Raw genomic sequence first — 27,709 nt, 5'->3', positions numbered from 1 at the left:
TACAGAAAGCCAGCCAAGAATAGAAAATGTTAACAATTTATTGATGTGAATAAAGCCTCAGATAAGACAGAAATTTTTAGACAAACTGAAGAGTGTAAAAATAAAACTTTTGAATGACGGCTCAACTGTGGTCTGCTTTAATACAGTCTGAGTATTAAACTGCATTAAACAATTACCTGAGAAAAATGTGATTCAAAGCAGTAACAGAAAATGGACTGGAAAGCTGTACATTAAGTTTTCAAACAGTGCAATCCTGTGCATGTCTACTCAGAGGTAAGCCATATTGATTGTAATCAAGTCTGCAGCCTAAAAAGAAGTTACTAAAATTTCTAAAAAACTTTGGGTCCTTTCATACTATACATTTATACCACCATGATTCCACTTTAATTTCCATGCTTCTGTCCCATGGACTCCTGGAATTATCAGCTTAGGCAGGGAAATTTACAATTCTGAGAACAACAACTCAAGTGCCTCCAACCAAACTATGGCGGGATACAAACCGCCAAATAGTACGTCATCAATACGTACTAGGGTTAGGAAGGGGCGGTGCTTCCGCACCCCCCTAACCCTAATACGTATTGAATACATACAAGATGGCGGCGCCCTGTTCATACGGGCGCAGCCATCTTGACGTATCGGACGCTGAGCGTCCGTACGCGTCGCGTCCTTTGTGACGTAGCGAGTGCGCCCCTGGCGCCTCGCTACGTCGCAAACGCGACTCCAAAAGAAGCTCCATTTTGGAGCTTCTTTTTTGCTCCGCGCGGCAGCCGCGCGGTTTGGCTGCTGCAGCTCCCGCGCAGAGCAAACGACGGCGGCGGGGGAGCGCCGCAAAGCGGCGGTTTGTATCCCGCCTATGAATCACATGATTTCATGGGATAGTGCTATGGCAGCTGAAGTGGAATCATAGTACTATTATTGTGTAGTATGAAAGGGCTCATTGTCTCCAGTACGAAGGAAAAAGGTAGCCTGTGAACGCCACAACCTTCTGGTTATTTGGACTTCTTCTTAAAGTAACTTTATATCTAGCCACAGTTCTTGTCTAACTACTTCTCAAGCTATTTACAGCTCTTGCTGTAAAAGTCTAATACTGGAAAATCAAAAATCAAAATAATATTTAAGGATTCTTATGAAGTAGGTTACTCAAACTAGACAACAGTCATGTAATTACTGTTACTGCAAATCTAGATTATTAATAACAAGAATTCTTAAAAGAAAATCCTAGGCAATAATGCCATAATTCCTTTTCATCATTTAAATATTGCTAGATCATACTTCGGAATGCTTTAGAATAAATTCAGTCAGAAGATTTTTCCACATTCAACAAATCTGGAGGCAAAGAACATTCTAAATGGCAAACGTAAAAAGATACACAGGATATACAAGGGAATTTATGTCAAAGGAGCAAGCATTCATCTGTAGTGGACTGAAAGCAGGAATTTCAGATGACAATTGGTCCAAGCAGCTATGTCACAACACCCACACAGTTTAGAGTAATGAGCTTGAGCAGCTTTTGATAGAGAAGGAAACCAACTCTGGCACAGCACACTTGAAAACAGAACATGAGTTATAGAATGAGGATAGTTAATCATATTTTCTGTTTGTTTTTACTGAAAAATTTTTAAAGGTAGCCAACAGCACAAATGAAATTCCAGCTGCATTGAGAGACAACAATAAGGCAAGCAACTGTGGGAAGCCTGGTTTATCAAATATACTGTAAATACTCATCTATAAGTCGACCTCGTGTATAAGTCGAGAGCATGTTTTGGGGCCAAAATTATGAATTCTGATATGATCCATGAATAAGTCAAGGGTAAAACTTATGGGAATGTAATACAGGATGTAAAGGACAAAGCATCAGAAAATGATGCCAAAGAACTTACAAAATTCCACCATTCATAACTGTGCTCACACTAAAGGCTGGATGGATGAGGAAAGAACTCCAGGAAATGGCAGCTGTGGGATGTGTGGAGGATGCAACCAGGCATAAGTAGGGCTAAGAAAATGCACACATCTAGAAAAGGATGAAAAGGCAAAGCAAAGAAAGTGGCAACTATGCAATGGGACCTTGGTATCTGTGGGGGACCCGTTCCAGACCCACCCACCCAGGTGATAGATTCCAAAATCTGCAGGATCTCAATTCCCATTGTCCCCAATAGTGGTATGTGCACACAGCTGCACCATTAGGGACAGCCCCTGTCCTGTGGTGGCACGTGCACACAGCCGTGCCACCATTAACTACAATGGGACTTCAGGTGAAGTCCCAATGTCCCTAATGGCAGCACACACCACCACTGGGGACAGCAGGGACTGTCCCTAATGGCCATGTGGCCACGTGCACATGCCACCACTGGAGACAACTGGGGGCTTGCCATCAGTGGATGCTGAAATCCATGTAAGCAGCTATCAAATCAACTTTGACTTATGGCAATTGAATGAATGAGAGACCTCCAAGTCACCCTATCACCAATAGCCCTGCAGACTCAAGGCCATGGCTTCCTATATTGAATCTCTCTATCTAGAATATGGTCTTTTTCTTTTCCTACTGCTTTCTACTTTGCCAAGCATTATTGTCTTTTCTAGTGAGTGATATCTTACCATACTATTCCAAAGTATGACATCTTCATTTAGTCATTTTGGCTTCTAGGGAAATTTTTCCCTTGCACTTTCTTCCTTGACTTTCTTCAGTAATCTTTCCAAGTCTTTGTTATTTTCTGGCAGTGTCATACACGGGTGCGCTATACACAGGTTTGCGCATATGCTGAAACCTGTGGAGAGCCGCGGGGAAGCGTGTGGGGCGCAAGGGGCGGCACATCCCATTGGAACGAATGGGGTGCACGCCCATGGCGCATGCACGCCGCCACCACATACATGAGCCCATTGAAGTGAATGGGGCTCAAGCATACTTGCTATTGGGCTTACGTGGGGGGAGGGTCCGGAATGGATCCTCCGCATAAGCCAAAGGCGCACTGTATAATGCAAGTTAAACAGATAGGATGATTGAATGCAGTCTTACCTGCCCCATTAATTTTCATTATACAGTGGACGCTTGTTATACAATGGGTTTGGTTCCAAGATCCCCCATGGATAACAAAATCTATGTATGCTCAAGTCCCATTAAATATAATGACATAGCAATGGAAAATCAAAGTTTGATATTTGAAATTTATACTTTTTTGAACATTTTCAAACTGTGTATGCTTGAATCTATGTATAAAAAATGTGAAGTGTTTCTCTGCTGGCCATAGAGCATTTCTTTAACGTTTAAATTCTCTTGAATTTCTCAGGCCTTATGGAATAGGTCTCTGGTTCTACCTTTTCTGTTGTCATCTTCTATTTCTCTACATTATTATAGTAGTTCTATTTCTCTCTACACTTAAGTCACTGAATGGTTGCCTTTGGGGTTCTGACTGATATTATTTAGTCAGACTTTGCATTATATCCCTTGACTGCTTTTGCTATATCTCCCCTCACTATAAATGACACCCCATTTCTTCTTAGATTTTCATTTTCTGTGCAATTATCTGACTCAAAATGTCCCATTCCTGTCCACTTTACCTCACTCACTCCATGTTTTGCAATGTATATATGTTCCATTTCTTTTTTTGCTATGTCTAGTTTTCCCTCATACATATGTTATTATTGTTGTTATTATTATACTTTATTTATATAGAGCTGTAGATTTACACAGCGCTGCCTTACATTCCATGTTTCTACAATATGTTCCGCAGCTTCAGATTTTCTTTTCACCACTGAGCACATCACTGTAACGGACCCCCTCTTAAAGATGGCAGGCGCTTGGGCTTTACTTATCCCACCGCTGCCACCAATTATGTAACGGTTACCCTCTTTTTTATGGCTGGCGGTAGGGTCTTTTCTTTATATAGTAGCGTGGAGCTGAGATGTATGACTGACAAACTTTTATGTAAACCAAAATATAAACTTTATTAAACAAAACTGTTGAACATCTCTTTCTTGAACTGAATGATATTATGTAACAGCTAGTTCAGGCACCGGTTACTTAGTTACATTTATATTCATTGACTCGGCTATAGTCACTTCACTTTTCCCAAGTATTTCTCAATTACATAGGGACTTTTCCGACTCTATTTAGACAAGTCCTTCTCTTAACTCAGCCACCAAGGCTAATCATATCCCACAGGATATCACACTCCAGCCTCTCCCTTTTCTAAAGGTCTGGCAGTGAAACGGTAGGGAGCCCTTTTCTCACTCGGACTCTGCCCCTAACCGTCCTTCTCGAGCCCTTGAACCCTCCTTCTCAGGATTCCAGCCCCTAACTCCCTCAGTCCCACAGGAACTCCTGGACCCCAGTCCTCTCTCCCCAAGATTCTAAACCCTAACTGCCATTCTAAACTGTCCCGGTTCTAACTGACTCCCCAACTGTCAGTTCGGAATCTTCAAAAGTTCCAGCCTACAGGCTATTGGCTGGCCCTCAGCTGCCTTCTGATTGGACAGCTGGGAGTGCTCTCCGTTACAGACCAGCTTAATGTCTTTTCCACCTGAGTCCAAATGAATCATTAAGCACAGTGCTACTCGCAGTTCTCCTCTGCTGTACCCCAGTAGCTTGTTGAGTGCCTTATCTCATCTTCTGACACTATCTTTTATTTTTGGACTGTTTCTTCACAGGGTTTTCAAGGTAAAAAAACATTCAAAAGGAGTTTACCATGCCTCCTCCTTCATAGTCCTAACAAGTGTTAACTATGATATCACTGCTGTTGTTTCCAAGAGATCTTCTACTAGTATCACTACTCCCCAGCACTGTTGCCCAGTGCCTGTCCGGCAAATTTATTCTGGCTCCTCAGCAATGCCTGACACAGGCTTTAATTAGTCTCTTCCCCCCCTCTATGTCAGCAGTGACATGCTGGCTAGAATGTTTTTAATGTAGATGCTTTTAATGTATTTGCTGTTTTTATTGTATATGATTTTATGTTGTACACCGCCCTGGTTCATAGAAGGGCGGTATATAAATAAAAAAAAATTATTATTATTAATTTTATTGTCTGACATGTGAGAACCTACCAATAGCACTGCTACCATCAACATAGTCTCTTGCTTCATAGGAACACTTAATCTTACTACCATGGAAACAGTGTCATGATAAGAATTCAGTATCTTTTTTAATATATACTATTAAATTTTAGGGTTTTTTTTTTTTTTTTTTTACTATTATGATTGATTTTAGATACATTCTATTCTGATCTGTGTTATAAGCTGCCTTGGGACCAGTAATGGGAGGAAGGCCAGGAACACACACACACACACACACATACACGTGCAAAAGTTGAAAGAATGCATCTAGTGATAGACAGCAGGATCAGTAGTCCTTTTCAAAGAAGAATGTGCTTTGAACTGCAGTCATTTTAAGAAGTAACAGCTATATTAAGATAAGAGCATCAGCAGATTTCTTCATGCACTTTTATTTGGGTCATATATTTTAAATTAGAAAGCTTATAAGGAAGACAAGGTCTATAGAAAATAACTGGTATACCTTGAGGTAGCTAATGGCAGTTTATTTTAGAGGTAATCTATATAAAGCAGTATGATTTTAAGAATACATTATCCCATGAAGATTATTTCTCCTGTATGAAAATATTTATATTAATATCCTTGCAAGGCTCATCTATAAGTTCTATCCTGTTAGAAAGAAAATGACAACAAAAAGCAGTTGCTTTCAACTGTGAGAGATTTACAAAATCCTTTTTAACCAGCACATATCTCCAAACATATTTGCCTCATGAAACAATTCTGGCATTTAATCAAAATGCACAGTTTTTATCTGACATCTTCATTATCATAGTAACCTTATGGCTATCAAGCAAACCCATTACGCAATGTGCTAAATCACACTAACTAAAAATCAGACATATCCAAATACTAACTGATTTCTCTCTTCAGATTCAACTGCCAAAAAAGGCAAAGATGGGGTCAATATAGAGATCAAACTAGAACCAAACATTTACTAACATGAACACAAATTCTTGCCAGTTTCCTCAGTCTACATCAGCCCTGTTCCATACCCTATTCAGTTTCAAAAAAATCTACCAATCATCAGGAGCAACCTTTCAAAGGGGCTCAATACATATTGTGGATCAATGAAAACGAAGTGCACATATTTAGGCATATGCATCTTCGCTGTGGTAAACCTGTCTGCATAATTACACAGATGTGATCTAGAAGGTAGGCCATATTAAACACTGGGGTAAGATGCCTTAGGTAAAAGACATTACATTTACCATGTTGTTGTGGCTGTTGTTGTTGTTGTGCGACTTCAAGTCATTTTTGACTTCTGGTTATCCCCAAGCGAATCTGTCACAGGGATTTCTTGGCAAGATTTGTTTAGAGGGTTTGCCTTTGCCTTCTTCTGAGGCTGAGAGTGTGTGACTTGTCCAAGGTCATCCAGTAGGTTTGCATGGTTGAGTGGGGATTCACACTCTGGTCTCCAGGTTCATAGTCCAACCCTTGAATCACTATACCACACTGTCTCTCATTTACCATTTATGACAAAATTAAGCACACTCAAACCATTACTGCCAAAAAAATTTTATTTTGCTGGCAAACAATTGTTTTAAATTGTTTTAACTGATTTTAAATTATTTGGTGTTTGCTGATAAATGCTTTAATTTTTGTTGGTCTTTTAAAATTACTGTTATTGCATTTATTGTTTTAATTTGATTCTATTGCTGAAAGCTTTAGATATAGGGCAGGATAAATGTTTTAATAAATAAAACACAAAAAATTAAGAAATTTATGAAACAAGAAAACAGGAGTGCTGAGAGGCACCTCAGAGGTGGGACAGAATCAAGATTATCAAGAGTAGTAAGAAATAGTAAGTCAAATTTCTGGTAAAATTAAATTAGTTAAATAAAGTATGATTTTTTATTTATTTATAACCTTTATTTGGTGCAGAATGGGCTGGGGGATATGTCATACTGGCAGGTGTATAACATTTGTGTTAACAACAATATTCTAAAGTACATACACAAGGACATGTAAATATACAGACCTACTTACCCAATTATCAGAAGAGCAGTACAAACCAGAAGGAATCCTAGTGTGTATTTCAATGCAGTTTGAACATGCTGTAAAAAGTAGTAAGTACATTCAGAAAAGCTTATATCTTCCTGTTGATTTCTGCATTAAGCCCAACCTTCCCATTAAGCAACCTTAACTGGTTTATATTACAATCTATTTGGAGAATCCTGATTTCTTCCAGTAGAAGTTGAAATAGAAATTTGGTATTATTTTGAAATACAAATGGTACAATTTAAAATTTCCAGTACTGTATGAGCAAGGATTTCTCTTATAGCTGATTTACTTGCGTTGGCTTCTGTAATCTGCTTTTATTTTAAAGGAAGTAGACTGTCAGAAGCTGCATCTTGCCTGCCATATATCTGGTGCATATACAGACCTGTGATGTGTAGTAGGGGTTAATGTGTGTAAATATAATATGATGGAGTATTTATTACAAAGGGTTGTTGATCACATGCCTAAGCGCTGAAATAACAGAGTGTTGAAGTAACAGAAAAAGGGAGTCATGCCTAGCTCAACACTACAAACCAAGGTCATTTCACAGGGAAAGCAGACAGAAGAAATAAGGAAGGGGTTGGTATGGGAAAACAAGAAGAACAAAGATGTTTTGCTTGTGTAAGAATGAGAAAATAGCCCCCCCCCCAATGAATTGAAATTATAGGTGGTTTAATCAAGCTTTGCCAACGCTTGCTGTTTAGTTCTGACAATGAACATCTCTGTCTCTGATGTAAACATATAGTTACTGAATAAAGATTTTCTGAGTTTCCTACTGAAGCCTGGAATTTCTGAACTTTGGGAGTCACTAGACTAGACTGAAATTTATCTCCACCATCTCAATATCAAATGTTATTGTTACATTTCCTTTCTGGTTCCACAGACACTACAACTCACAAAGGTGAACTGCCAACAATATCAGTAAATTATTCTCACTCTTGTTTTACAATCACACTGATGAAAATCCTTCAAACGCAACTTCAGAGAAGCACAGAATCAGGTAACAAGGCAGTGGCCACATCTGCTTTCCCTAGAAGCCTTTTTAAAAACATTTCAGCAATATAATGTAAAAGAAAAGTGGTGTACTGAATTAATATTTTCCTTCTAGGCTTCTGTTTCAACAGGCTCATGCCAAAAGAAAAAACAACAGTTAGCTTAATAGAGTATGAATATTCTAGACCTATAAAACTCCTGGCATTTAGTACATTCTGGCTATACAGAGATTTCTCAGGTTCAATCCCTGACATTTACATTTAAGAGCATCAAGTTATAACTGATGGGAAAGACCACAGTTCAAAACCTCAGAAACCTCTATGAGTCACAACAGACATTGTGCTACACTGAAGATGTCCTAAGCATGGAATCCATACAAGGAATGCATATAACACCAGTTTGAAACCATGTAAGGCAGTATTTTGGCTTACGCCCCTATCAGAATACACCCTTTAAATGAATTAAACCTTACATAAATTCCACTGGTTTTCATAATTTACTCATTGTTGTTGAGTGCCTCGAAATGGTTTCTGACTTACAGTAACTATATCACGGGGTGTTCTGGGACTGAAGAGTGTGTGACTCACCCAAGGTCACCCAGTGTGTTTCCATAGGCAAATGGGAAATCGAACATTGGTCTGCAGAGCCATAATATAACACTCAAACCACTATACCACATTGGCTCTTGGGACTAATAACTGGATTTAGTCTTAAATACTGTCTTACATGATTTCAGGCTGCTAATGGAACTTGTACACACCTAACCAGTTCCTTCCTTAACATATCATCATAGTAACATCATGTCAGCCAGTATTCTGACTGGAAGTGGTTATTTGGCATCTCAAGTTCTGGTCGCTTCCATCAGTTGTAACTTGTGCTCTTAACTGTAGATATCAGCAACTGAACCTGGCATCTTCTAAATATTTTTAACATCAGAAAGCATCTAATTATATATTTCAACAAGTATAACAACAAGGAAATGAAAACGATTTTATTCACTGTATATACAGCCACAGAATAAGTAAGTTAACAAGCTTCTTACTGAACATGTGCTGCCATCATCTTCTTCTTTCTCTTCATAGTAGAAGTAGACAAAGGGTATCCATAAGAATACACAGAACAGTATGATGGAATACAGTGCTGAAGTAAAGGAATAAAAATGAAGTTATATCCTGAACCCTTTCCCTGCTAGTATTAGCACATAAAATGATCATTTATCATTACACTATTGTTCTAATGGTGTATCAGCCAAAAAAGATCTGGAGATCTGTTGAAGTAGGATTCTCTAACTTTCACGCATAACGCACAAAACATGCAATGCTTTCATACAGGCTATCAATATACCCAGTATACACATGAACGCAAGCAAGAGGCAAAATCCCATTTATGAGGACATCATGTCCTGAGTTTGATATAAGAGTGAAGGAGTGGGACACAGAGATGGGCATAACTAACTTGGAAATGATGCCAGCCAATACTATTACTATAGACTAGTAAAATGCAAAATTCCTGTTGTTTTTAGGTTTCCTTATTTTAGGTTGCCCATTTAAAAGGTTAACTAAATGCTGTCTTTGAACAATCTAGTGAAGACATCTATGAAAACGAGGCCATTTGAAGTACACAGGGGATAAGAATGTGTATTTTGCAATTTTTCTTCTCATGACACATTTTTGTGCACAACGCAAAGGAACTTCAAATTAAGTAAGGATGCAGGTGCAATCCATATTGTAGTGCAATAGGTACTCTTAAAGGACAGGACAAAACAATTCCAAGCTACAACTATCAGTCCTACACTGCTGTAGTCAGTAGTACATACAACCTCCCTTTATGCTATCAATTAACAACAAAGTATGTCCCTCAAACAACATTAGGTTAAAATCAGGCCGTCATAGGAATATCTTGCTCACTTACATGTTCTTATTGAAAAATCAGACAATACCAAAAAAGGCTTCAGTCTGATATTTAATTCAAGTGTGAAACCTTTCAGAGCAGTGTGCTTAATAAAGATAAACACTGGTGAGCAAACAAGAAATCCAGATATGATCATGCTGCAGTTCATCCGCAGAACAAAGAATGACTTGTTCTACAGTCATTTTGGTTTATCTCTACTAAAGGGTTTTTTTTAAAAGAAATGATACTTGCATTATATAGAACATGTTGCTGTCAAGCTGACAAGAATAAAAGAGTGAGTTTTTTAAAAGAAAAATTAGAAAGATTAAGCTCTTGTTTGTTAAAAACATAGATACTATAGGGCCAGTACAGACCAGCATGAAAAGCCAGCTTCCAGTCAGCTTAGCAGTGTGGTGTACACATGATGCACTCCCCCAAGATGCCTGGAAGCTGGCTTCACACCGCCCAGCTGTCCACATGGCAGCCAGCTTCAGAGCGTTTATATATCACATGCTGCAAGAGCACCATAAAGCTGCAGAAGAGCAGCTCCAATCCGGCTTTTTGCCATCTCAAAAAGGAGCGGCATTTTGCTGCCTCTTTTTGGACTGGCAAAAAGCCGGATTGGCTCTGCGGAATGTGGTTGCCACACCCCCAACCCAGTTCTCTCAAGGGCAAGTTCAAACCCATCACTGATAATATTTTTTATAGATCCCTGTTGCAATCCAGGATTACTTACAGTATCTTGAATACACACTAAGATTTCCTACCCTCAAGCATTCTCCAGTTCATTTCAATGGAAGAACCAGTTCCACCCATAAAGAGAAATACATGGATGGATTCAATCCCTTGGCTGAAATGACTATGTAAAACCTGTAAGCACGTGGGAACAGATGCAGAACTGTGGACTGGAGTGTGTCCTTAGCATTTGCCTCTACAGGTTCCTCAATTTCATGAACAAGTGTGAATGGAAATGTACACAGTGGAAAATAATGAACTTTTAAAAAAAATCAAATCAAATATTTGTTAAATATACTCCAATCTCTATCTTCACAATATGTTATCATATAATATTATGTAAATATTACATTATCATCCAACCTCATTTGCAGTGTACTGTATGATTTCATCAAATTCACAACTTAGCATTTTCAGTCAAAGCTCATTTGGATTCAGAGTTGTGCTTGAGGACTTGTGAAGAGTCAACAGGTTTTAAAATGTTGTTTGTTGAACCATCTTCTTTTTTGTGGTGTAGGAAACTACCCCTCTCTTTCCATGTTATTTCTATCTATGGTACCAAAGTTTCTGTTGAAGAAGTAAAGCCTAGGGGCACATCCACTTTGTTAAATGGGGTATACCTGTATTTAGACTTCGTTTAGACTCAGAAGAAAGAGGAATGGAGACAGCACAGGTTAGACTTACAAGAAGGAGGACTGAAGATAGCAGAAGCGAACATAAACAATGTAAGATACGCAGATGGCACCATACTACTAGTGGCAAATATTGCACTCTGTTATTTCATTAGGCAAAAGCCTCCAAATTCAACACTTCAAAGTCTCAAAAGAAATTACAACATAAGGGTGGGGACATTAATTTTGTAGTATAATAATTTTAAGCTGGACATGTATAGCATTCCATCACAGAAATAGGAATACATTTTATCATTAATTTTCAGATAATTTTAAAGTCTACAAACACACAAAACAATTGCATTTAAAGAGATATGGCTCTGTCAGATTATGAAGTCTATGAGTTTACAAAGAAACCATTCACCCAAGCAATGTTTCCAGGTATGCAAATCTATATAAATTCAACCTAGATAATGAAGAAAGAAATAATTAAAGATTTCCCATACCTTGGGTCAAACACTGATCAGAATGGAGACTGCAGTCAAGAAATAAGGAGAAGACTAGGAATGGGAAGGACAGTAGTGAAAGAACTAGATAAGATCCTAATAAATAAAGATATACAACTGAGCACTGAAATTAGAATTGTGAAAGTCATTGTATTTTCCATCACCATGTACAGATGTGATAGCTGGACAATGAAGAAAGCAACTAAGAAGAAAATAAATGCATATGAGATGTGGTGATGAGCTGTCATACTTTGGGCACATCATGAGAAGACATGTCATACTTTGGCCACATCATGAAAAGACAATAATGCTAAGAAAGGTTGAAGTGGTAGAAAGAGAAGGCGGTCACATGCAGATGGATGGACTCAGAGAGGTCACAACCCTAAATTTACAGGACCTAAGCAGAGCAGTAGGATAGGGGGTCTTGGTGATATCTCACCCACAGGGCTGCCATGAGTCAGGATCAACATGAGGATAGTTAACAACAACAGCCTATATTTCAGTAGTCACTGTGCTAACTCAAAGTTTAACTCAATACAGACTGCCCAACAGTGTGTGTGTGTATGCATGTATGTGCACATGCCTTCAAGTCACCCGTCAATTCATGGCAACCCCAGGAATTTTATAGGGTTTTTAAGGCAAAGAATACTCAAGAGGTGGTTTTGCCAGTTCCTTCCTCTGAAATATAGCCTAGTATTTCCTGATGGTCTCCTATCCAAATACTAACCAGGGCTGAACCTGCTCAGCTTCTAAGATCAGACAGGATCTGGTGCCTTTAGGGTATTTAGGCCTTCCTTATTATTCTGACATTTAGAACAGTAAGAAAGTATGCCTGTTATTTATATTCAAATCATTACCACCATCTGGAGGTTGATGTGTGCAACAGCATCAAACCTACCAAATGTTTTCTTTACAACTGAAAGAACTAACTTTATATTGGAAAAAAAATGATAATGCTTCTAACAGGAGGAAATATACACGTGGCTTTCATGAATAGTTTCACATATGGATCAGAAAATAAGGTTTCCTATATTTGCATTCTGTACTTTCATTAGGTAAAAGTCTCCAAATTCAACACTTCAAAGTCTCAAATGAAGATATGACAACGTAACGGTGGAGACATTAGTTTTGTAGAATAATAATTTTAGGCCGGACGTGTACAACATTCCATCACAGAAATAGGAATAAATTTTATCATTAATCTTCAGATAATTTTAATGTCTAGAAACACACAAGACAAATGCATTTAAACAAACATGTCTCTGACAGATTCTGCAGTCTATGGGTTTACAAAGAAACTATTCACCCAAGCAATGTTTCCAGGTATGCAAATATAGGACAGACCTTATTATAACCCCAAATATAATGAAAACTGGTTTTACTGAACATGATACAACTGGAGTTTGCTTATGACCAACCTATATATACACTATTTGTATGCTTTTGTGCAACTGCAGTATATTCTAAGGAAAACTGTTTAGGCACCAAGGAGAAAATAGCTAGAATGAGGGGGATCGCCTTTTGCCAACTAATGATAAGACTTGTATTAATTAGGCCATCTGGGTTCAACAGACTTTGTCTAGTGGAGCATTAAACTTCAGTTTTGCATGGGAGTGTGTTCACTATTTCTTTCTTAATGCAACTTTAGAATGTTTTTTCATGGAGCATGCTGGAACTTAATTAGGATAAAATTGGGGGGGGGGGGGGGAGAACAGTACTCCGAGGCCAGGCCCATCATATGGCCTTCCTTCAATATTTCTGGAGTGAATCAAGAGAATGGGAGGTGCTTTGGTTCAAACAGATCTGCTTTCAGAATGCCTTGTGCCATACAACTGGAGCAGGAATGGAGAAGTGATAAGGATAGTGGAGGTTTCTGCACTCCAACAGGGATGCTTCCAAAGATGGAGCCTCTTCTTGGTTATGGACAGGTAAGGAAGTATGCTAAATTATATGCCATCTGAGCAGCCCTCTTAAAATACACTTGTGGTGTAAGCATTCATGATGCAGATATCAACCTTTTGACCACAGCCTATAATCTATACACAATTCTCCTCTCCCCCGCCCCCAATGCCCCTTAATATTTAAAGATAAAGAATTGCTCAGGAATACCTCAGAGACTTCTTTCACTATTTTAATATTCTAGCTTATGTAAATGTACTGCCCCATTGGTTTTGTTTTAAAAATTGCGTCTGTAATTTGTGTAATTTATATTTTTAAAAAATCTGAAGGGTTTTTTTTAAATTGTAGAAACAAGTATTTTAAAGCAGAAGCTCTAAAATTTTAGATTAATTTAAATGACACTTGGCCCTGGGTTCAGAAAAGCATATAGCTGAGAAATTTAGTATTCATGTCCATCATTATGAACCACAGAACTGTATGAATTTACATATTCTTCAGCTAAAAATATGCAGAACTAATATTATCAGCATTTTAAGAATAAGAATACTAACAACACAATGTTTTGAATTGTTGAAATGCTAGCCAGAATAGTGCAGTTTTTAAAAATAATGCCAAATTAGTTTATATACTGTACATACTCATGTACAAGTTGCCCTCAGGTATAAAACGAGGGAAGGTTTAAGGGTCAAAAGCCTGCATTTTGATATGACCCATGGATAAATTGAGGGTAAAATTTAGGGGGCTATAAGGATGGATGGAAAAGGGGAAATACCACTTCTGTCCCTCCTTCTCCTTCTCTGGACCTCTCCCAACCAATTCCCAGGTGCTGGAGGAGAGGCTTTAACATTGGATTGAGAAAGGAAGCAAGTGCATTTAAATTGACAGTTGTTTCCATAAGACACAAGGTCTTGCAAAATGGACTGGAGACAGAAGCAAGTGGTTTTAAATGGAGAAAATTTTCCATAGGAAGCAAGGTCTTGCAAAAGGGACTGGAGAGATGGTTTTAAATGGGGAGGGTTTTTTTTATACGAATCCAGGTCTTGCAAAAGGGACCAGAGAGAGAAGCAAGTGGATTTAAATATAGAAGTTTTTCCATAGGAAGCCAGGGCTTGCAAAATGGAGCAGAGAGAGAAGCACATGGATTTAAATGGGGAGTTTTTCCACTAGGGAGCAAAGGCTTGGAAAACGGACTGGAAGGGGAAGGAATTGGTGTTCAATGGAGATTGGGGCATCAGGCTTGCTTGCTTTTGCAGCTTTCTAAGCACTACTGATGTACTGACCCTTATATAACTCTATAGGGTCAATATTGGGGCATAGATTTCTCAACTTAAAGTCGAGTATATACGATAGGTTGAGTATCCCTTATCCGCAATTTCAGATTTTTCTGTATTTTGGAATACCTATATTAGCATGTGCATAATACTCAACACACAACACAAGTAGCATGGTATGTACTGTATTTGTGAAGCTGGAGACACATCACTCAGGCTAAGGATGTGAGAGACTAATGAGCAGGAGTGAAGGAGCCACTACCTCAAAAGTGGAAGCAGATGGCTGGTGGCAAACAGTTTAAGTTTTGTGAAGGTTTTCAGGTTTTGGATTTCCAAATTAGGGATGTTCAACCTATATCATAATTTTGGTTTTAAGTTAGGAACTGGAATCTTAGGCAGCAGAGCATTTCTGATAGCATTTAGCTGACCATTGTGGGAAAAGAGATCCTTAAGTAGATGGATCCTTAGTCTGATACTTCAGGACATCTGTTACATGTAAACCTAACAAGTGAGTGGAAACTAAATCAACCCACTTTAAAAAAAACCTTTTAAAAATGTGGTTATATAGAATCATAGAATCATAATAATAATAATAATAATAATAATAATGATTTATTTATAGCCCGCCCAATCACAAGGCATCCAGGCGGGTTACAACAGTAAAAATAAAGATAATAAAATAAAATACAATAAATAAATAAAATACAATAAAATTACAGAGAGCGAAGTGAGTACATTCACAGTTAGGCCTGATGGAAGTTGGGCCTCTCTTTTTCACTCCCTCCCAGGTCTGATGATGATGTCATGGAGGGAGGGCTCTTCTTCTTGAGGCAAGGATTTTATTTTAATTAATTTTAATTTAATTCTTCTCATTAAATTTAAGAGAAGAATTGGTGGACAGAGTGACATAAGTCACAGTAAATGGGGAGTAGAACTAGGTAGGGAAGGCTTGCCGGAAGAGATCCGTTTTAAGAGCTTTCTTAAAGGCTGTAAGAGTAGAAATGTCACGGATCTCCTTCGGCAGGTCATTCCATAGCTTCGGAGCTGCGATGGAAAAGGCCCTCTGGGTGACTGAAGTTAGCCTAGATTTTATTGGCTGAAGTAGATTCTTCCCCGAGGACCTTAGAGTGCGGGACGGACAGTATGGAAGAGACCGCAAGGGCCATCCAGTCCAACCCCCTGCCATGCAGGAAATCCAGATCAAAGCATCCCCGACAGATGGCCATCCAGCCTCCGTTTGAAGACCTCCAAGGAGGGAGACTCCACTACATTCTGAGGAAGTGTGATCCACTGTCGAATAGCCCTTACTGTCAGGATGTTCCTCCTAATGTTGAGGTGGAATCTCTTTTCCTGCAGCTTGCATCCATTGCTCCGGGTCCTAGTCTCTGGAGCAGCAGAAAACAAGCTTGCTCCCTCCTCAATATGACATCCTTTCAAATATTTAAACAGGGGATTCCCCATGTGTGCAAGTACGTTAAAGAAACATTTTCAACTCTCTTCCCAACAGTCCTCATTGAATATACTCAGTGGTTTCCAGGAGCCTTTTCCTTTTTGCTGTAAAATCTAAACAATAAACAGTAAACATGTCTCAGAACTTTTATAAGCCTCAAATCTCATGCAGATATGCCAGATTTGCAAAGAGAGGCAGTGGCTGCTATATACCGTTCACCTAAGTCACTGCCCTCTTAAAATAGCACAGTACTTAAGCAGGAATTTGAAGATGTTATTGTATCAAAAGTACCTCCGTTTTCTGGAAGACAGGAATTTGTTTATGTACCTGCATTCACAGAAGTTAAAAGCTCATTAAAGTGATGTTTCATTAAAAATACTGAAATACTGCTCCAGTACTGAGGAGGTGTTATCTTACTACCTCACCTACATTTCCACAAATGAGTGTACCTGTAATAAGTTAAAATTCCAAGCTTATCTGAAAAGTGGTTCCAATGCACAAACAGTAACCTCTTTGCACAACTGTTGGCAAGTAAAGAGTTATCTGTCATAGCAGTTCAGTAATAAACCTTCACAGTGCTCACTTCACTGTCTCCCATCCTCTCGAATGCAGCAGTGTGATATACCGCATTCAAAATAGAGCAGATTATTTCCTTCCTTGCTAGAACCAAATATCAGCTCCTCTCAGCTTGAAAGAGTTGTTTACATAAATAAATTATTTACCTGGCAGGAGAGCAAAATGTAGACACTGCAAAGTGAAATGGCTCTTTAACCATGGATAGTGAAATCCAGATGCAACTCTGCTCATATGCTACTGCCAGACATCTTGGAATATCATGCTGAGCATATGTTTGAAGCAGCAAACAATTTCTCAAAAAACTACTACATATTCTCTAATATAAAGTTGCATAGTCAGTGGTTCTGAACTCAGCAGAAATAGCACAAAGTAATTTCTCACTGTAAAGTACTTGTTTGTAGGTCAAAGTGCCTACTTTTGTGGCCACAAACTGTCCCAAAGCAAAAAAGAGAAACCTCAGAAAGGAGCATTACTGTCCCAGGAAGCATTCAGGAGTGGCCATTCTCCTGTAAAGCAAGGAGCAAGACCATGCTTAATGCAGGTGTGGGGGCTTTTCTGAGGTTTTTAACATCTGGAAATAAAAACCCAACTCCACTGGCTTTACCACAGAAAAAATATATGGGGAGTGAGGACATATATTTAGCATGCAGCAAATACAGTGTGGCAACCCTAATCTCCAGACCTGCTGGAGTTGCCCTTTCCTGATCTACAATTACCAAACTCAGACAATCTAAGAGTGTCCAAAATTCCTCAGCAGTCACGCAATTATGATGTGAAACAATATAAATTCAACAAGACAACACTCATGCTTCCTGCATTTCTTAGGATGAGCCATGGGATGCCCTGCATTCACATGGCCTCGGGTAGTTTTTGTAGCCTTTAACCCCTCTAGGCCACTTTCTTTCTGGCTCCCCAAAACTAGGATAGGGGATGCCAACCTTGGAAGCCAATTCATCTTTTGGACAAGTTACAGCCTCCTCTCCTCCCTGCAACACTGTTTAACATTTCCCCCTGCAAACCCCCCAAAGTCCACTACTTGCCACTTCTGTTTTCATTTGTTTTTATGGTGGCTGCCTAGGAGGGTTCCACCGACAAAACAACTGGCTCCCAGAGTCACCAAAGTCACCCACCTTGTCCTATACCACTGGAAGCTATAACAATACTTAACTGAAATCAGAAGATGGACGACATGTAAATCGAAAAGCACTCTCTGAGAAATCCTTTCATTGTGGTGTGAACATACCATTAAGTTACACTATTATTGTGGAGTTCTTATCAAATGCAAGGTAAACCATCATTGCAACATCAAGATGAATGAAACCTATTCTGCTCTAACAGAGCCTTTATTATCTGGAATGTGTGGGTTGGATCCACACATTTCCAACTCACAAAAAAGAACAGCAAAAATAAATCAAATTTTAAAACAAAACGTAGAGAGATCTTGAAGCACCTTTGAGACCAACAGAAAGAAAGAAAGAAAGAAAGAAAGAAAGAAAGAAAGAGGCAGCATGAACTTTCGTAGACTTCAGTCTACTTCCTCAGAAGTATTTGGGAATAGACTGAAGTCTACGAAAGCTCATGCTGCCAATTTCTTTCTTTCAGTTAGTCTCAAAGGTGCTATAAGATTTTTCTACGTACTGATTCTACAGACTAACACAGCTATATCTTTGAATTTAAAACAAAATGTCATTGAAATCACATGAAAAAGGCACATCTCTATAAGAAAACAGAACACTATTTTACAATACTCACTGTAATATGCATAAAGTACTGTGTCTTCAATCTGTCTTGTAACGTTTGCATCAGCCCAGTCCTGAATATGTTGCAAAATGAAGAAAAACAGAACTGTTAAGATTAAGTTGCCACTTATGAACTCTTTATAGAAGGCCTATTTTTAAGCTAAGAACTCTGCATACATGAAGCTAGGCTGTTAACCATGCATAATGATTCTGAACAGAATTAAAGAACACTCCATCTTCCTCCTATTAAGACATGTGTCTTATTGGTAGGAAAAACATTTGATATGTCTTATGTGAAGAAGAGCCATTTGCAAACATAGTTTACAGAATAATACATGGTACTTTAGGCTGGGGGGGGGGGATTGCTAACATGATCCATTAAATAATACTGCAAGCAAAGAATATATATCATGCTTTATAATCACCATTAATTTGGAGAATTGTTATGACATGGAACCCCAATTTGTTATATGAAAGTCAGCCAGGAACTGGTGACATCTACCAATAAATCCCTAAGCCTAAGACTTTAAAAAGCCAGTGGAAAATTGCCTATGTCATGCTGTACTAAGTCTTAAGACAAGACGATCAGAGGAAAAACAACTTGTTTCTATTTTCAATTACCAGAGAAAAACAACTTAAACAATGACATGGGTGTAAATTTTGACAGCAGGGATTATGATGAACATTTCTAACACATATACCCATGCATCTGAAGGCAAACAAACACCTTCAAATCACTGGAAAGTATTCAGAATACACTGGGAAAACCAGAACCTGGAGTCAACTTCATGTTTTTAAAAACGGGCCTTTATTGGGCCTAAACCATGCCAGGGGATGTAAAAAAATGTAAGACTTTTAAGATATTTTAAAAGATTGTTGATAATTCTGCTTTGTCTGCCAGTTGTTCCATTATTTGCTTGTCATTGTTAAGCCATTAAGTACAAAACACTTAGGAAGTTTTTTTCAAGAGTAGTAAAGATTTTTTTTAAAAAAAGCAATTAACATGAGTGGCAATATATTTCTGTATTTTCAACATGTAGTACTACATCTGTTCTTAATTTACAGTTCTTAAAACATAACATAACACACCAATAAAACTAAAGACAGATGAAAAAGCAAAAGCAAGTCTTTTCAAAATCACAGCAATAATGCCATTAATTGTGTTTTTAACCAAGACCAAGTAAAAGGAACAAAAATTCAGTACTGAATTGTTGTTACAACTGATACCGTCTACTCCTAGCTCCATGCATATTCCTTATCTACTCAAGATGGGGAGGAGGAGGGAATCCTAATTTACTTGTTTTTCCCTTCCATTCCACTGCATATTTTGCAATGTAAGTTTAAGTCTCCCTCATCCAGAATTCCAAACTCTGAAATACTCCAAAATTGAAAATTGTCCACATGGGTGGCTGAAATAGTGACACCTTTGATTTCTGATGGAAACAGCCTAAAACTGTCTAGTAGTCACGTGTGTGTGTGTGTGTGTGTGTGTGTGTTTTAACTCATATACTTTAGGATCAACTGGCTTATTAGACCAATTGACTCAAGGATCTTGGCTGGAGTATATTTAAGGACTAATTCCATTCTGACAGAGGCAGACCAGAATACACAGGCAAGAAGGCAAAAACCAATGGGGAAAATAAATCATAAAGAACTCAAGTAGCAGTTCAAAGGAGACTGGGTAAAGCCTGAAGTATATTTAAGGACAACAGATGTTCAAGAAAGACACAAGCGAAGTCTGAAATCACTTTAGACCAGGACAAGTGAGGAGAGGAAAAATAGTGAGGCAATCTTCAAGGCTGAGATGTGAATGGAGAGTCAGTAAAGTACTGTAACCTTCAGGAGGGAGAAACTGCTGGATCAGAGTGAAGACTGAAGAAGACCAGAGAGAAGATTTGCATGCATTTCAGTAATCAAAAACATCCTTCCTAGAAAATTTTAACTAAATTCTCTGACTCATTCAGTGAGTTAAAGGTGCAACCTTACAGGGTTATTTGCTCAAGGTGTGCTATTGAAAAGTTATATTGTTTTAACAGACAGTTTCTCCGTTGTTACACTGCTTTTTCATATTTTATTCTATTCGCTTTTCTTAATCCAGCCAGAAAATGTGTATCATTGTAAAAATTTAAGATGTAATTAAATCCTCTTCACACTGTTACTGTTCAATTAGGCTTATTTTCTCATAACAGAATTTAGGACGGCAGTCCTAGTGATTTAAAATTTTGATAGTTAAAACATAGTACTTGTAACAAGAATTCATAGCACATATCCAAGAACAGAAATTACTTTTGTAAGATGTAATATGACACCAGCAGCAAGAGGTGGTAATCAATACATACCTTAAAGGTCCCATTTTGGTTCTTCACATAAGAAACCAGAAAAATATCCACAGGTAAAAGTGCCGATGTAATAAGTGCAATTGCCAAAGCAAAAATAGATGTTATAGTGGAAATTACTTCACTTTCCCGCCTGCTCTGGTACTTGCGAACATAAACCCAGCAGAAAGCTAAGATAACCTTTAAGAAAAGAGAAACAAGTCACCACAACCCTGATGAAAGGTATATTCTTCGCATTATTTTAACACTCTGTACAAAACAGTTCATGGAAAGGTGAGCAGCTTTTGAACTGCGCTCATTCTGAGCCACTTTTTTGAGATATATTTCCTCTAGAAATCACTGCATTTTGCAGCTCCGAGTTGGAAAAATAGTCACTATTTGTAAGGGTGGATTCAACCCCTGAAACACCAGTAAGCCTCTAAATTAAGTAACTTCATCTCTTAATTGAATTTTAATGCGATTTTGTAAATGTTAATACTGGTAACACAAATCTTTGGACTCTGGTTACCTTATAGCAGTAACAATTGCTACAAAAAGATGTTGCTGTGCCACAGGGCCAACAACAAAAATTAATAGCCCCCTGCAGGCTAACCTGAACTGTTACTCTAAAAATAGCTCGGTATACTCCCCAAAACTACACGAATGCCATATTTACCAGAAGTTCAAGATGGCTTGTGCAAAATCATCTCATTATTAACAATCCTGTGATATAACAACAACTAGTGGTATACCTAGGGTTGGAGTCACCCGGTGGGGTAACTCATGGTGTCACCCCCCATTGTATGGGTGTGATATGGGAAGAGGACAACCACTTGTCCAAGGCTATCTAATAAACTTTATGGGTAAATGAAGTCGGGTCTCTCTTGTCCAAGTCCAACACTCCATCTACATTAGACTGACTTTCACATTTGCTCTTCATTATCATGCAGAATTACATCTCCCCTGCCAAGCTATTTTACTACTATGGAGATTCTGCTCTGTTTACATAGTAAAATGTATTAATGTCATTGTGATATTTTATGATTGTTACCTGCCTCGATCCTTTAGGGAGAGGCAGGCTAATAATAATAATAATAATAATAATAATAATAATAATAATAATAATAATTCAAACAGCCAGGCTAGCAGGAGGAAGAGAACCAAACCTTCTTCCAGAAAACAATAGCCCCAAGATGTATACCACCAAAGCAAGTAATGTGGTTAATGTTTCAGAAACAGTGGAATACAGTAATTAAACTGCTATTCTGGAGTTGAGATGAATTATCTGCGGATTAAAAAAAATGCTCTAGGCAACTTTTTTGGACCCATTGGTAAAATGAGAAGATCAAGAATACAGCTGTCCTGTCTTGCAAAATTAAAAGACATGCAAGTCTTACAGCAAAGTTCTCGGCAAATCAATGACACTTAATCCATGACATCAAATTCCTTCCCAACAGATTTCTACTGAATTCTGGAACTATCACTTCAAAATCGCATGCATGAAAATCGGCAATACAGAGAACTTTCATATTTGTAAATGAGAACATCAAGACAGAATGCTACACTAAACTCCCTTGGACTGGACTAGCTTATTACATATAGACGTAAGATGATTAATTCAACCCCTCCCCCCCACGCCACTATTAAGCTTAGACTAGAAAGCAATCAAGTCGTATGTAACAAGTGTTCAGCCCACCACTCATATTTAGTCTTTTTTGTATAGTTTAGGGTTGTTGTTTTTTAAAAAAGACAAAGGGCAATTTTGTCACACTGCATTTTAATGACAATCGTCTTTTCATATAAAGTAATGGTAAGGAAACATCTGCTTGGCTCTTTTCCTATTCTTTTCCTTCCTCCACATTTTGGTTCCAGTCCTGTTCTCACTTGAGAAAGAGTAAGTCTTATTCGAGCACTTGATATCTGATGAGGTTTCATTCCAGGACCTCCTGTGCATATCACAATCTGTGGAAGCTCAAGTCCCATTAAATACAATGGCATAGTAAAATGGTATCCCTTATATAACATGGCAAAATCAAGCTTTGCTTTTTTGGAATTTATATAATTTTTAAAAATATTTTCAAGCTATGGATGGTTGAATCTGTGGATAAGGCATCGATGGATACAGTTGGCTGACTATATTAATATTTAAAATATACAAGGGGGAGGGCTAAATACCCTAAAGCCACCAGATCCCCTCCAAACTTGGAAGCTAAGAAGGTTCTGCCCTGATTAGTAATTCAGTGCAGACCACCAAGGAATACCAGGTGCTGCAGGCTGTATTTCAGTGGAAGGAATCTTCAAAATCAACCCTGAGTATGCCTTGCCTAAGAAAACCTGATGAAATTCAGTGGATCATCATAAGTCAACAGGTGACTTATGCACATACAGAGACAGTTAATATTAGTAACATTTAAGAAAAAACAGGAGTTCATGCCTGAGAGGAGGTTGGGAACACCAATCTCACTAATCCATATGGATGATCCTGTATTCCTGTGTTATGTCCTCAGTCTACCTGAAATCAGTAACAAGTCTCCAGATTCTGCCTGATCCTGGCTAAGCTAAGCAGGGCCAGTCCTGGTTGGTACTTGGATGGGAGATCACCAATGAATACGAGGTGCTGTGTGCCATATTTCAGTGAAAAGAAAACCACCCCTGAAAGATTTCTTGCCTAAGAAAAACCATATGAAAAATTCATGGGGGTTCCCTAAGTCAACAGGCGACTTGAAGGCACAGGCACACACACAGTTGACATTAGCAAAAATTTAAAGCAAGCAAAGGGGTTAATTCATAAGGGGAATACTGCTGATGGGGGGCAAAGAAACAGAACACCAATCTCACTCATTCATATTGATTCATATGGAAGATTTTGTGTGTATGTCTGAGAGAGAGTTGTGTGCCTTCAAGTCTTTTCGACTTATGGTGACCCTAAGGCAACCTATCATGGGATTTTCTTGGCAAGATTTGTTCAGAGGAGGTTGAAGCTGAGAGAGTATGATATGCCCAAGGTCACCCAGCAGGTTTCCATGGTTTAACAAGGATTGGTACCCTGGTCTCCAGAGACACAGTCCAACACTCAAACCACTACATGATACTGTAGTCTAGTTAGTGTAGAGTGGTTATACGGTCAGCCTTCCTCATCCACGGATTTTTTTATCCACAGATTCAAGCATCCATGGCTTGAAAATATCCCCCCAAAAGTATAAATTCTGAACAGCAAACCTTGATTTTCTTTTATATAAGGGACACCATTTTGCTATGTCATTACATTTAATGGGGCTTGAGCATTCACATATTTTGTTATCCATAGAGGGTCCTGGAACCAAATGCCAGTGGATAACAAGGGCCCACGGTAATTAGAATTGTTATTATTATAATTTCTTACCCACCTCTTCCCATGGACTTAGGCTTATTCCAAAGTAAGCACGCATCAGCTATGTACTGATCCTACATGAAAAATACACTCAGGGAGGCAAACCTTTGTGAGGGTGACCACAGAGGTCCTCCTTTTCTAGGGCATGTCATCCATTTCAACCGTCTGTCCAGGAGGAATTCCAAAATGTCCTCCATTCTGAGCATGACTAAGAAGCAGGAATTTATATTTACAGGAATATTTTTGGCTTTTAATTTGGTCACGTCCTAATTTTTCTTGAATGTCCTGCATTTTGCATTGCCTTGCCTTTTGCAGATTTAATGTAGAACCAGAACCAGGGAGACCAGGAGCCGATTAGAAAGGAAACACAGTTTATTAGCTGCAGCGTCCCCAGAGGAAAATATCCAAATTCTGGGGCCCCGATTTCAAAGTGAACCAAGCTATTTATAGCACTTTGAACAAAGAAAACTACAAATTACATTTCATTGTTTACATATGAATTTAAACATATACATCCCATTACATTTCACTGGATATCCAAACATTACATCTAAGGTACATCTCTATCCCGAGTGGGTACCCATCAGTTATACTATTATCTACATTTCTCTGAAGATGCCAGCCACAGATGCTGGCGAAACGTCAGGAATAAACATGGCCACATGGCCCGAAAAACCCACAAAAAACTATTATCTATATGTTTTCTTTTTATTGTCTCCAAATTGTCTCTGCAGTACTTCTATTTATTTGGTTCATATTTTGACTCAGGAGCCATTTGAGGGTTGTTTGCATTCCAGAGCAGAGGATTTGACATGGCCTGAATCCTTCATCCTGACGAAGCTCGCTCTCAATACATTTCAGTACTATAATTTTCAACTCCTGAGCGTAAGTAAAACTGCAATTCAAATCTGTCCTCCACAGTCCTCCTCTGCAGTGAGGACATCTGGTCACCCTGACCTTCCTATGTTGGAAAGAACATAGTATAAATTCTTAAAGTCATAGAATCGTAGAGTGGGAAGAGACTGCAAGGGCCATCCAGTCCAGCCCCATTCTGCCATGCAGGAACTCTCAATCAAAGCATCCCTGACAGATGGCCATCCAGCCTCTGTTTAAAGACCTCCAAGGAGGGAGATTCCACCACACTCCGAGGGAGTGCGTTCACACTATCGAAGTTCCTCCTAACGTTGAGGTGGAATCTCTTTTCCTGCAGCTTGCATCCATTACTCCGGGTCCTAGTCTCTGGAGCAGCAGAAAACAAGCTTGCTCCCTCCTCAATATGACATCCCTTCAAATATTTAAACAGGGCTATCATATCACCTCTTAACCTTCTCTTCTCCAGGCTAAACATCCCCAGCTCCCTAAGTTGTTCCTCGTAGGGCATGGTTTCCAATTCCAGGCCCTTCACCATTTTAGTCATGCTCCTTTGGTGGCCTGGTGGCACAGTGGTTAAATGCTTGTACTGCAGCCACTCACTCACGAGTTCAATCCCAGCAAAAGGGTTCAAGCTCGACTCAGGCTTGCATCCTTCCGAGGCTGATAAAATGAGGACCCATCTTGTTGGGGGCAATTGGCTTACACTTTGTAAACCGCTTAGGGAGTGCTTAAGTGCACTGATAAATGGTATAGAAATGTACTTGCTATTGCTAGGGACACGCTCCAGTTTCTCAACATCCTGTTGTTGTTGTTTTCTGCCTTCAATACCTTCAATATAACCCACATATTCTTCCTCCCCCCTTCTTTTAAAATAACATTTAAACAAGGAATAATTAAAAATAACCGGTTAACAGATCACAGTTAAAAACTCAGAAATTTAAAACGACGTCAATCCAAGTCTGGGCACAAAGCATGCAAAACCACTGCAGCACCACAATGCTGACTAGGCTCATCATCATCATCATGATCACAATCACCATCATGATATTATTTCCTATCCTTTCAGGCCAGTGGGTTCTCAACCTTTTGGTCCTCTAGGTTTTTCTTTGAGACTTCAACTCCCAGAATTCCTGAACCATGAGCATACTGACTGGGAATTCTGGGAGTTGAAGTCCAAAACACCCAAAGGTTGAGAACCACTGTTTTGAGACTGTGCCTTTCCCTCCGGAAGGTCCCTAAGGGAGACCCCCAAAGCTCCTGTTTCCGTGAGCCAGGGAAGGGAAGCCACAGGGGCCCGGGTCCTGCTCCCCTCCGACCGCTCCTTACCAGCAACGCGAGGCCGAAGAGGCACCATCCGGTGACCAGGTCAGTCTGGGCGGTGAAGGCCGCCATCTTGATTTCCGGCAACAACGCAGGCGACGATGAGGGGGCGGGGCCAGAGGGGCGACGCCTCTGGACCAACCAGAAAGAGGTTACTATAGGGAAGCGTAAAAAAGTCTCTCTCCTAAGAAGCGTCGCGATTGGTCGGCGGAGGGAGAGGAAGAGCCAATGAGGAAGCGGAGAATTCTCCTCAGCGAAGGCTCTCGAATGGAGCAGTGTTTGAGGCATCGCCAGAGTAATGGTGGCGTTCGCTCTTAAGAGTGCATCCACACTGGAGAAATAACCCGTTTTGGCAGCGCTTTAACTCTGTCTGTCTCTAGCTATGAAATTCTGGGAGTTGGAGTTTGTTGTGGGGCCCAGAGCGGAGCTCTGCTCCGCTCTGGGCCCACAACAAACTCCAACTCCCAGAATTCCACAGCCTTGAGCCAGAAAAAGCGTTAAAGCGCTGCCAAAACGGGTTATTTCTCCAGTGTGGATGCAGCCATGAAGGGATAGTTCTCTTTGGCTGGGATTTCAGTACTATAACACACACCACCCCCAACATAAACACACAAAAACTTTCATTTCAAAGGAAAGCATAAACGGCTGTTCTGTGCCTCAGAAGAGGCTGTGTCCACACTGCAGAAATAACCCAGTTTGTTACCGCTTTAACTGCCCCAGGGAATCCTGGGAACTGTAGTTTTGTGAGACTTTTAAGCCTTCTCTGTTAAAAGAGAGCTCCGATGTTCCATGATAAATGATATTTTAGGTGCAAAACACACACTGCAGAAATAATTCCAGTCTGATACTGCTTTAACTGGCCTGGCTCAATGCTAGGGAATCCTGGGAATTGTAGTTTTGTGACACATTTAGCCTTCTCAGAGCTCTGGGGCCACAATAAAACTACAGTTCCCAGGAATCCATAGCACTGAGCCAGAGCAGCTAAAGTGCTCTCAAACTGGATTATTATTCTGCAGTGTGTTTTGGACCTATTAGGCTGCTTTCCACACTGGAAATTATCCAGTTTCATACCAGTTTAACTGCCAGAGCTCTGGTGCCACAATAAACTACATTTCCCTGA

General features: G+C 39.3%; 1 protein-coding gene across 2 annotated transcripts in view; it reads right to left on the bottom strand.

Moving 5' to 3' along the window:
- LMBRD1 (LMBR1 domain containing 1) overlaps positions 1–26,691 on the bottom strand; it is an 82,151-nt gene extending 55,460 nt beyond the window's left edge. Inside the window, exons 1-5 of one of the 2 annotated variants that reach the window (XM_089530986.1) lie at positions 26,596–26,691; positions 21,051–21,227; positions 18,725–18,785; positions 9,077–9,174; positions 7,030–7,097 (exon numbers count right to left, since the gene is read on the bottom strand). In XM_089530986.1, the coding sequence (XP_089387112.1) occupies positions 7,030–7,097; positions 9,077–9,174; positions 18,725–18,785; positions 21,051–21,227; positions 26,596–26,661 (470 nt within the window). In that variant the 5' untranslated portion in view covers positions 26,662–26,691. The remainder of the gene's footprint in view (positions 1–7,029; positions 7,098–9,076; positions 9,175–18,724; positions 18,786–21,050; positions 21,228–26,595) is intronic. The other variant, XM_089530987.1, reaches the window with a different exon arrangement.
- Positions 26,692–27,709: the final 1,018 nt, after the last annotated feature.

The sequence above is a fragment of the Sceloporus occidentalis genome, unplaced genomic scaffold (genome assembly GCF_023333645.1).
Source record: "Sceloporus occidentalis isolate IW3139 unplaced genomic scaffold, rSceOcc1.0.p SCAF_6, whole genome shotgun sequence".
Classification (NCBI taxonomy): Eukaryota; Metazoa; Chordata; class Lepidosauria; order Squamata; family Phrynosomatidae; genus Sceloporus; species Sceloporus occidentalis.
Note: the sequence above shows the minus strand (reverse complement) of the source record. Positions and strands in the feature narration are given on the sequence as shown.